The sequence below is a fragment of the Calliphora vicina genome, chromosome 3 (genome assembly GCF_958450345.1).
Source record: "Calliphora vicina chromosome 3, idCalVici1.1, whole genome shotgun sequence".
In the NCBI taxonomy this organism is placed as follows: Eukaryota; Metazoa; Arthropoda; class Insecta; order Diptera; family Calliphoridae; genus Calliphora; species Calliphora vicina.
In genome coordinates, this window is record NC_088782.1 from 32,944,342 (window position 1) to 32,956,685 (window position 12,344).

At 30.4% G+C, this 12,344-nt stretch overlaps 1 protein-coding gene across 5 annotated transcripts in view; it reads right to left on the minus strand.

The window, feature by feature from the left end:
* Window positions 1–12,344, minus strand: part of klar (klarsicht) — a 465,338-nt gene that overhangs the window by 4,391 nt on the left and 448,603 nt on the right. For all 5 annotated transcript variants that reach the window (XM_065503780.1, XM_065503779.1, XM_065503783.1 and 2 more), the window contains 3 exons: window positions 1,350–1,525; window positions 418–980; window positions 113–335 (listed from right to left, as the gene is read on the minus strand). In XM_065503780.1, the coding sequence (XP_065359852.1) occupies window positions 113–335; window positions 418–980; window positions 1,350–1,525 (962 nt within the window). The remainder of the gene's footprint in view (window positions 1–112; window positions 336–417; window positions 981–1,349; window positions 1,526–12,344) is intronic.

A 12,344-nucleotide genomic window follows, 5' to 3' on the forward strand; every position in this document is an offset into this window, starting at 1 on the left:
ATTTCAGTGGAACCTTATCTCCAATTATTAATGGTAGTTTTCTTATATATTTTTGAGCCTTGTGTTAACATAAAATAGGTTAAAAATAAATAAAATTTTCAATTGCTCTTACCTGCTCCTGGCTAACATTAACTTTTTCGGACAACAATTTAGCCACCAGTTTAACATTTTGAGCCAGCTCTCCTGGAGTAGCTTGACCCGTATTGAGAGCACCTTCTAAGCCCTTCAGAGTGCCACGATCTTGACCCAAAGCCAATTGGAATTCCGAAAGACCGCACTCCAATTGACGCCAGGCAATCAAAGAAGAAGTTAAAACTTCCAATTGTGTATTGATTCTAAAAAGTAAACAAAAAAAGAAATTTTATTGTAAAATATTAGCAAACATTGGTTATTTATTGTATTTGTTTAATCTCTCACCTGGCATCAGCCTCATCCCAGGCTGTGTACATATCACTGACTTCATCTTTCAAATGTTTATGGAATTCAGTTTCTGATGTTATCAACGTCTGTAAATCCCAATTCTTTTCAGAGCCACTACAACTGCTGCCAGACTGCATCATCAATTGTTGCTGCTGCTGTTGAGCAGTGCTGGTTCCTACCGTATTTGTGGTGGCTGTGGCCGTGGCAGTGGTTGTATGTGATTCCACTTGATTGCCATTGCTATCAGTGACAGTTATCATGGTTGTTGTTGTTTCTGTTGTTTTTATGGCTGCTGCTGTTGTTGTATCTACGAATTGTTCTTGCAACATTTGTTTGCCAGCAACAATTGCTAAGGCAGTCTGCTGTGTGTTCGATGGTTCGGACTCCAATTCGTCTTTTTCTTCTAACAACTCATTGCTAACTTTGGCAGCCGCCTCGGTTAGTTGTTGTTCAACTAGTGCGTTTTGTAAACGTCTCTCTTGTCTCGTTAGCCAACTATGGACGGAAGCATTAAGTTTTAGCATACTAGTGCGATACGTTTGTAATTGAGTTTTTTCATTCTGCAAATAAATCCATAAATAAATTTAATAATGAGGTTTTTCAATATTTAAGTAATAGAGGATAATACGAAAGAGGTCAAGCTGTGAATTCTGAGCATTTTAAAGATTATGTTTATGGATAATAAAACTTTTTAAAGAAACAAGCATTTAAGCCAGCACAAGTTTAAAAAACGATTATTGGTTTACAAAGGTAATGAGATTTCCTTAAACATGATGTATTAAAAGTCTATTCTTTTTAATTCTTAGAATGTTTAAACTATTTTATTTAGATCTTTGATTTACTAAATAGAAAGCTTTTCTTTTAAAATTATTATATAAGTTTTCTTTGTACTCAGAATTCTTAATGCTCTTTTTGTTTTCTCTGCTTACCTTTAGGGCTTCAATAGCAATTTGTATTGACGGTTCTGTATCTAACAATTCAAATGATGATTTATTGCCCAAACGATTTAGAGCATGTTTCAAGACAACCATGTCTTGTTGCATCTTACGTGCTGCAGCAGCATTTTCGCTCCAGCCTAATAAATCCTCCCAGGCAGCTAATAAATCTAATGGCACGAGAAAAAAAAGAGCAAATATTAGTTAAATAAATAAATAGTCTATATAAATGTTAAAAAGAAAAATAAAATTACAACACAATTTAATTAAAAGTTTGGCAGGCAGTTGTAGTACAAGATGATGCTGTTGCTGACGATGATGAAGATGAAAGGAAAGAAGGAACAATGAAATTAAATTAAAATAAACTTTCGAAATTTCATTGTTACTTTTATTATTATTACCGGGGTACGTACAAACGGGCGAATGAGTAGTTTTAAACCCTTTCTCCTTTTTTTTGGATTTTTTGTTTTGAAAACACAAAAAAACTTTAAGTTTATTGTTTAGAAATAAACGTTAGAAAGAAGAAATAATAAACATGGTCCAAAATTGCGATAGTAAATGCTGTTACGTGTACACGACGAAAACAAACTTGCAACGCATTTTGCTTTTAAACAGCTGGAAATGAAAATTTAGCCGGCATGAACATGCTTCCCCTCTACCATCTTCCCAACAGTTGTTTCATTGTAATTTCAAAAAGAAATTAAGTGAAGGTACTACTTGTATTGTTTTGGATTTAATTTGTAGTTTTAATTTGTTGCAAAAAAAAAAATTATTTGGCTTTTTTTCTATTTGGTTAACAACATTGTATTGAATTGTTGCCGCAGGGGTTTGAAATTGTAAATTTTTTCTCTTGCTGATTTAAAATGTTTAATGTCAATTTATTAAGATTTATTACAATGTTCATTTCAAAATTTTAATGAGTCAAGGCAAAAAAGTGAGATTTACAATGTGGATCAATTTAAATATTGTCTTTGTATTTAAAATTAATTTGGTAGCAAACAAAATGCTGTGAAAAAGGTATTATTTAAGAACATTACATTTACAACAATATGTTTAGTTTTTTGACACCTGTCATATTTATTTTATCGTTTGGCATTTTTCTTTTATTTTTTATGATTTCTCTGTTTACTCTGACTCAAGTAACCCTTGAAATAATAGCTCTATATTTTTTATTGGATTTAAATTGTGGTCAATTAAACATCATTATCTTCAATTATCTTTGTATTGAATAGTAGCAGGATGCTAGGTCCAAACAATTTTCACATCAAACAGTAACTAATGGAATTACAACATCCCAGCAAACTTTGCGATTTTAAATTATGAGAATGATTTGAAATCTAACCGTTCCTTAAATGTCAATTTGTTATTAAATTTGACATTGAAAAATTGAGAATAAAAATATTTTTTATTTTAAATTTGTGGTATTCCAAAATTTCATATGAACACTTTTCAAATCTTATCTTCTATCAGGCATGTCACAGAATTCCATTCCGATCGAAAGTGAATTACTTCAGTATTTTGCTCCTTCAGAAAAAGTAAAACGAAAAATTCTTTCGGAATGAAATCACTTTCAGTTTTCAAAGTGGAATTGATATTTATTTGTAATTATTTGTTTTTCTAAAAATTTTAATCAGTTTCTGTTCCAAAAATTTAATTTTTGCTTTAGAAATATAGAATTATTAAATATTTTTGAAATATTAAATCGAAATCGATCGGAATAAAAAGTACGGAATTAAAACCATTCCGAACAAAATGTGTGACAGGCCTGTATACTTATAACTTTCAAAGAACTTTTATGTATGTTTGCTCCTTTCCAAAGATTTCTGGAGCAAATCTTAACGGAGCCAAATTTGATTTAATCGGGTAACCTGACAATGACAGGTTTATATACCAGTTTCTTAAATAAAAATATAATTTAACACTTGATGTCAAATTGAAAAAAAAAAAATACCATTTTTCAAAAATATTTTTCAAATCAAACTGAAATTTAATTCGTAGGTTGAATTAGGTTTGAGAAACCTTTGAGAATTATGCCTGATATCAAATGCAAAACATTATATTTTAAACTTTGGGTTTGTTAATATCCTAGAATATAAAGGTAGTCATTTTACTTTAACCTGTATTCAATCAAATATTCGAAAGAATTAATTCCTAATTCGATTTTCAGAATCAATTTAAATTACGAATTAATGCATATGAATTAATTCGTTATTACTTCAACGAACGGGACAGAATGCTGTGTTTGACAAAGGAAAGGGACAGGACGATCGGCTAGATTGACATGACAGAGATTGACATGACACGAGTATAAAAAAACGAACATTTTGGACAGTAATCATTCAGTTCTGACGATCAGTCAGTGAGTAAGAATTACTCAGAGTGACATGTGTAAATGTTCCTGAATTAGAATTGGAAGTAGTGTTTTATTTAGAGGGAGTTTTTACGATAAGCAGTCCAACCAAGATGAAATAATTAAGCCAGAAAGAGAAGTAGAGTTCTTAAATTGGATGTTAAGCCAGAGAAATATGGAAGGAAAGGTATTTTTTTAGTGGTTATGCTTTTTTTTATCAAATATATCAACAATGTGCCAGAGAAATATGGAAGGAAAGGTATTTTTTTTAGTGGTTATGCTTTTTTTTATCAAATATATCAACAATGTGATCATACATCAAGTAATACCAGGTTTTAATTGTTGTCATAGACATCATGATCAACGCAGTAATCAGACATGGAAAAACTAGAATTTTAACCCCAGTTATCCAACGGATCTAACTAGCTTCATTGGGATATATCAGATTGTTGCACACAGATCAATGTTTTAGAGAGTATTCAAGAGAGGGGTATAAGATGGAAGGTAATCGGACTACGGGACAAAACAAACTTGGTAAGCATATGATCAAAATTGGTTTATCACTCGCCTATAAAATATTTAAATCGTTAGGCTCTTATTTCTTTAAAGTCTTTAGTAAATTGAGATTGAATCCTTAGACATGTTAAGGAAAATAGTAAAACTACTTGAGGAATCATAATGGACTCTTTATTTAAGTGAAATTCCAGCCTCGAATCCAGTCTCATACATTATAGAGAATATCAGTATCTATCCTACCACTATCCGAGTTGAAAAATGATACATATTTAAGAAAATACCAGTCCATTAATAGAGATTCTGTAAAGCCTATCAGATCTAGGGTAAGGTGAAATCTCATAAATTATATAGTTTTTAGTCTGATTTCTTTAATATTCAACTGAGATAGAGTATAAATTTGTATATAATTAAAAGATCTATAAAGATCACAAAGTAAATTTTTCCGAAAATGGAATTTTTTTTAAATTTATTTTCATTGTATCACTGTAATATCTCTCATCACCATGAAGCGTGTAATCGGTAATGATTAAATATTTAATATTTAACTAAATATTATTTATATAAGAAAACGTAATTTATATTTTGTTGGTTAAACATTACAAATGAAAATGAAAGTTTTACAAATTCATTGTTTCACATTTACAATGAAAATAAACACGAATATAAGTATTCACATAAAATGAATAAAAATTATATTAAAAAGAAAATTATATGTGTATTTGAAAACAATCATTTACACTAGATAGAAGCAAACAAAAAAAAAATAAAACACAAACAATACAGCTGATTTAAAAGTTTAAGGTGTGTAATGAATGTTTTCTGCCAAGTGTGAATGTACGGGGAGTATTTGTTTAAATAATTTCTACAATTTTTATAAACAAATTACTCCAAGTCTATGAATAGTTGATGTAAATGCTTATATGTAGAGGATTTAAAGTACTATGAAGAGGGCGTGGGGCAGGGAGCTGTTGCAAGTAGGGTGGCTAGCATGTGCTGCTTGTATTTTATGGCAGACATACTCATGTTGTCTGATGATGGTACTGAGTATCACGATTATTATTTGTATTTTAATGTCGGCAGCAGTTATGATGTTTGTATTTTTTTTTCCATAAATTACTTTTGTGCAATTTCTACATTATAATTTTCCAAAACAAAGCTATTTAACACATTTATTGTTATTTTTTATATGTATAAAGAAAATTTGCATTTTAGGTTAATAAACTTTAATGATAAAAACTGATAATAATGCCAATGTAATTATAATGACATATTTGTGTAAAGAAAATTTTTAATAAAAACATTTTTCTAAAAAGGCAAATCCGAAAAATTATAATATTTTTCTGAATATTTAAAACATATCTTTAGTGATAAAATAAGTTTGGAAAAAAATGTATGCCAAATTTTTTTTTTAATTTATTTGTCCCGATTTTGACCTACATTAGGTCCGTATTACTATGGCGTTTATACGTCGTTGGAAAGGTCTTTGAAATATCTATCATTAGATATAGATACCGTCTATATTATTAACTTAGTAATCCAGATATAGATTAAAAACAATAGGACTAAGGTAGTCGTAGTTTTTTGCTCATATCTCAGCCATTCGTGAGCCGATTGTTTCAGCTTTTAAATAGCAACCGAACCGGGACTATAGCGGATATATTGATGTATGAATCATTGATGTTAGTTATTTGTGATTTCAACATACATACGGACAGGCGTACTGACGGACATATATATATACTTTATGGGGTCACAAATGAAAAAAAGTAGAAATTACAAACTTATATACCCTTGCCATTCATGGTAAAGGGTATACAAAGTATTGAGGAAGTTGTGTAATCTTGTTGACAATAGAGATATCATGATTAAAAACTCACTTTTGAGGAAAGTGGTAGAAGGCATTAATATCCTTGGCATTATTAATTGGAGAGATCACTTGCAAAATATAAGTGTTTGGGAAACATTTCTAAAGCAGGCCAAGATCCATAAACGATTGTAGAGTAAGTAAAGCAATCAATGCCAAGTAATGAAATAATGATCTACTTTGATCTATTCTAAATTAAACCTTTTTTGAAACAAAATATTTTTTTAGTTCTACGATGATTTATTTTGCATTTTTATGATTTAAGTATTTTAAATTAACAACAAATAATGAAAATGTTATAATTATGTACTTTGATACATTTAATTCACTTTCATATGATAAAATGTTAAGCAGGTCGTAAAAATGCTAAACCCAAAACCCACTTTCTTTACAAGCTTTATGTTTCTTTAAAGTTTTGTAACATTTTTAACTAAATAATAAGAAAGTTTCTTTTAATGATTTAAAGTTAATTAAAAACTATATTTTGTTTAAAGTGATAAATTGAGTTTAGCTTCTGTAATTATCAAAAAATCATTACACGTTTTGAAAACTTAAAAGCCAAGCGACAATTAATGTGTTCAAAATTTCACATAAATTTGATTTGTAGCTGGGTCACACTTTAAAATTTATTAGTGTGTTTCTTATAAAAAATTATTTAATGGTTGGTGGTAAACGTTTATTAGTCGCGTGAGCTTTGAAATGCAGTCGTGATTTGTTTTATAAACCTTAAAGCGTATTATTTTTTAATATTAATTAAATTCATTGAAAGTTTGAATATCAAATATTTTATTTAATAAGCGTTAATGCAAAATAGTAATAACCAATAAATATTTATGCTTAACTTCAAATTGAAAACAAGTGTAATTCACGCCTTGAATCCAGTGTCAAGCATTAAGCCGTTCGTTATCTAACCCTATACGAAGTTTTTTCAGTCACTAATGCTCTTCTCCTCAACCCAATTTCTTAATACCAACACAATCAACCTTTGAGGGTAGAAAAATTAAATACAAATTCAAGTCAAAGGCTTTTTATTTGAAAAACCATTAAAGTTTAATACGAACAAAATTAGCAAGCTTGAATTGTGAGTTATTTTAAGCTTATTGGTTTATCTAAATATATCTTTGATGTGGGCTCAGGATTTCAGAGTAGATGATCCATCAATTTAATGTTTTGAATGATTTTTATTGTTGGAAAGTCAGTCATATTGTCGTTTTAATGCGAAGACTTCAATCCATAAATGGTGGTGTTCCATTCTGAATTTCCCTTTTAAACGGATATTTTATGGTACAGTGGCGAAACGTCCGGGTTTCCAAGGAAATAAATGAGTATTTGGTTTAAGGTGCTTCGTCCTAAAACAAATTTTTGTTGTTTATGATTCGTATTGAAAATGTTGATTAGTTTCGGGATCAAAGGTTTCAATCACATCCGAGAACAATTTTTCTAACAGACTAATAGCATCGTAATCTAATTTTTAGCAATTAACCAATGCGAATAGTTCTTTTTGATGCCCAAGTAAAATAATAATATTTTCTCAATTTTATAATTATTCGAGTCAGTTGGCGATCTTGTACTGTCAGTTACCGATCAGTTACATCGATGTTTTCTGGCCTAACAATCGAATATAGACCTTCACAAAACATCCTTCAGATAGAGCAACCGAAGACCACGATAGAATTCGGAAAAAATCTTAATCACTCGATACTATCTTATAGCTTTCTCCAGATTAGGAATGCATGGATATACCCATATTCTCTTAATTATTTAGATATCTACGTTGGGCTGAGAAGATAATGAACCATGACTGGGCGTGCTCAGACCTGTGAAAACCTGTAAAACTCGTAGTTTCCACCAGATTTGGAATCTGTGGAGACGAGACGAGAACGCTGAACACTTCGTATGCAACTCTATAACGTTAAGGAGGAAACCAATGATCTGTTTTCGATAAACTGTCTGACTAATAACGAGCTTGTTCTAACAATAGACTGATGTTGGACCAATTCCAAAATATAATAGCTTCGAAAAATAGCACACAGCTGTACTTCTCTCTCTTTGAAAGATATTCGGGTTTCAAATATTTGTAATTTTCAAAAACAGAATTGATGATCTGCGAAAGGAACTATTTTGTCATTAGAACAGCTTTCATTACTCAAAAGTAAAACAAGTTAATCATGTGAATTCGATTTATAGAACACCAAAAAACGAAAACGTTACTCGGATTCTAAAATGTTCAAGTAAGGGAATTAGATAAGTTTAAAAACAATAGCAGACAGAAAACTATTTGATAGATATTCTCTAAATCGAGTGATTTCAAAAACGAACGATTTTCAAAAACGATTAATTGACAAATTGATGTTCTGCAAATCGCACGACTTTGTATATTGATACATGTTTGATTGCTGGAATGTAAAATGTGTAAATCACGTGGATTCGATTTACAGTACATCAATCGATTTGAAAACGAAAACGTTACTCATATTCCGTGTATAGAACAGGTGAAGAATTGTATTCTCAAAAGTTCTGTAAATCAAATTCGAGTAAAGATTTTGTTTTTAAACGAATTCACATATTTTGGTGTTCAGTAAATCCAATCCACATGATTTATTCGTTTTAACTTTTTTCAATATACAAAATCGTGCGATTTACAAAATATAAATTTTTCTACTATTGGTTTTTGAAAATCTCTCGTTTTTGAAATCACTCGATTTACAGAAAACCTCGATATCTCCATTCGTTTTAAAAACGAAAACGTTCGCCGGATTCGGATTGAATTCGTTCAAAAACGAAAAAATTGCATGGCTTCGGTTTACAGAACAGAACCAAATGATTATTTAAAATAATTTTTTATAATTGTTACTTACAGAAAATATAGCAGGTGTTTAGAATATAACAAGTACAAGAAACCAAGAAACATGACCTTAAATAAACCACTTTTCATTTAAATTTACAAATGGTGGATGAAAATATTTTAAACTCCCACTTACAAAAAAAAATACTTTAAAACATAAAATTTTTGTGGTATACAAAATTATGCTGCATGCAGTAATTACATCCATCTGCTTAAAACTATTTTTTATGGTTAAATTTAAAGCATTTTGTTCTCACCATTTATTTAAATTTTAGTTATACGAATTTAAAACTCTTTTAAATTAATTATTTTCCACACTAATATGTTTTAATTTTTCATATTTTCTTTAATATGACTTTCACTAACTCGATAAAATTGAAACACTTTAATATAGTATCTTGCACACTTTATTTATATTGACAAATTACAAGACATTTTAAGATTTAAAATCTGTTCAAAATAACTGCAGATATGAGGACAACACTATGCGTACTTGTATTACGCAAAGCTACGACGCACATGAAATATTTAGCGTGCGTAAATTTTGAAATAAAAAAAAACTTGTCTCGGGAGTCAGCGATTTATGGTGAATAATTTACACAGGATGCTACAGGCGTTTTTTGTAGTTTATTTATACAGTTTACAAGACAGAGTTTACATTGAAAAATATATATGGAAATAAATAAAAACAAATAAAGAGCCCGATAACAAAGCAAATACAAACTAAACACTGGGAGAGTTTAAACAAAACTGGTTGCAGGTAGACGAATGCAACCAGAGTAAAGCCAGGTAGAGTAGATACAAAATCTACAACTATTATCAATGATAGAGACAAAACTAAAGAAAGACCAAAAAAAAAACCCAGAAACACAGGCGGCAGGTAATTGTGGGTAGTTTGTGCACCATGCAGGAGAGAACAGAGAGAAGTGTAAATACATATTACTTGTAAGTATGAATGTATCCAATGAATGCATAAATTGTATGCAAACCACCACTTACAAAACAGCAGTAGACAACAACTACTAGCTACAACTACTCGCACTATTCGATGCAATTGAGTCGAGTTTAAATTAAATTTATTTATATTTATTTTGTTGTTGTTCAGTTTGTTTTTAAATAGTCAGTCATTCAATGTTTCCATAGAAGGCACTCATGCAGAATGGCCACATACCGTAATCGAAACGCACTCAACTGCAACCGTATTTTGATTTTTTTATATGTGTTTTTTTCAAAATCCATGTTTTAATTCGAAAAGTGCAATAAAGCATTAAAATAAAGTTTCTACTACTTTAGTTTTGAATATTTATTTTTATGTTTATTAATATACTTAGCAGCAGCAACTACAACAACAGCAACTACAAAAAACCGCCTTAACATAATTTTCTTAATTGATTGCATTGACTTCTGTTTTGTTGCATGACTGTGACAGGCCTGTTGCACATCTAGTTTCTTGGCTTAAAGCCATATTTAGTCATATGATTTTATTTTGTTGATTTGGCCTTCATGTCTGAGATTTTGTTTTTATTTATTTTGTTTATATTACTTAATATTTGAGATTTTATTGCACCATAAAAAGAATTCTCTGGTTTGAGTTAGGCTTTTTTTATATGGAATGGATAATGTGGCCAGATTGTTTTTGAGTGAGGGGAAGTTTATTTTATGAAAATCAAATGAATAAAATATTCTCCAAATCCAAAGAAGTAGTTTAGAATGAAATAATTTTTATTAAAAATTCAAAATCGTCCTGTTTAAAAATTTTGAAATTTTTTCAGGAAACCTATTCAAGTATAAATTTTGATAAGATGCTCAGAGGTTTTTGTCATACGATTGCTACTTATATTTTAACACAATCTTGAAAAAAACATGTCTGGTCAAAATTTAAATTTAATTTAAAATTTCTATTTTCTATGTGAATTAACTCAACTTCAGTGGGTCTTTCAAGTCGCTTGAAGCTCCATTTCTATTTCTAGTTCCTGCTTCGGTTTGCTGTTTTCCGAATTCAATCGTTATTGTCGGTTCGCTGTAAGGCGAGATTCGTGAGGATCGTTTAAAATCGATGCAAAGTTTTTTTTATAATTTTCTAGGCGAATTAATTCAATTTAGCGTGTCTTTGTTTTAGAGCTCTATTTCTATTTTCCCGAATTCAATCGTGATCGATGGTTCGCTCTAAGGCGAGATTTGTGAGGATCGTTTGAAATCGACACAAAATGCAATGTAAACTTTCTATGAGAATTAACTCAACTATAAACAGAATACACATGATTCACTCGTTTTACTTTCGAGTAAGCAACCCGGTTTCAATGAAAACTATCGTACGATTTGAAGAACATAAATTTTTCAATTATTCGTTTTTGAAAATCTCGAATGTTTTAAATCACTCAATTTACAAAACAGGGGCGATCGTTTTAAAGCTCTATTTCCGGCTTTTCGGAAATTCCTCAGCATTAGAAACTACATAACTTGACAATTACACCAAAAAGGATCGTGTTGAATGGAACATAAAAATATTTAAAAAATTAAATGGGGGTGCTTCAAAAGTCATCTGTAAGATAATGACGATCATTAAGGATTGCGGAACTATGTATATCCATCGGTTTCAAAAAAGATTAATAATTGGAGGCATTACTCCATGAATATTGTTATAAAACTCAACAAGATCTTGCAAAATCATTGGGAGTTACTCAAGCAGCAATTTCAAAACGTTTGCGAGCATCAGGATTCATCCAAAACCAGTGAAATTACCATACGAATTGAAGCCAAGATATCTTGAAACGTTTTAGCTACAAAAGAAAATCATTTTTGCACCAAATCATTACCAAATGAAAAATGGATCCATTACGCAAGAGATCGTATGTGAAGCCGGGCAACCAGCCGAATCGACACCAAAGCCAAATATCCTATATATTATGAGCTGCTTAAATCTGACCATACCATCACAGGGAACCTGTACTGTATACGTCTGAAGCGAGAATTGGACGAAAAACGCCCAGACATGAAACCGTAATATTCCATCATGAAAACGCTTGGTCACATTTGAACAGAGTATCCAATATTGGCTTGATTCGTTCTTGGCCTCAAAAGATGAGCAGTTATTTTGACTCGGAATTCATATGTTGCCAGAAAGATGGGAAAAGGTCATAGCTAACAATGGCCAATACTTTGCATAAATTTATGTTGTACAAATGTTTCAAAATAAAAGCTAAAAATTTAAAAGAATCCCGCATTTTTAAGCCATACACCCGATAAATAGCAATATAATCTGACTAAAGTTGTTCTCGAAAATTAGATCAACGATCCTTTCAGGTTGGTACCCCTAAATTTAATAATTTTGGATAAATAAAAAAAAACAAATACCAACATCACAATTCCAACACTCTCTAGCCATCAATATTGAATTTTTATCTGTCCAATAAT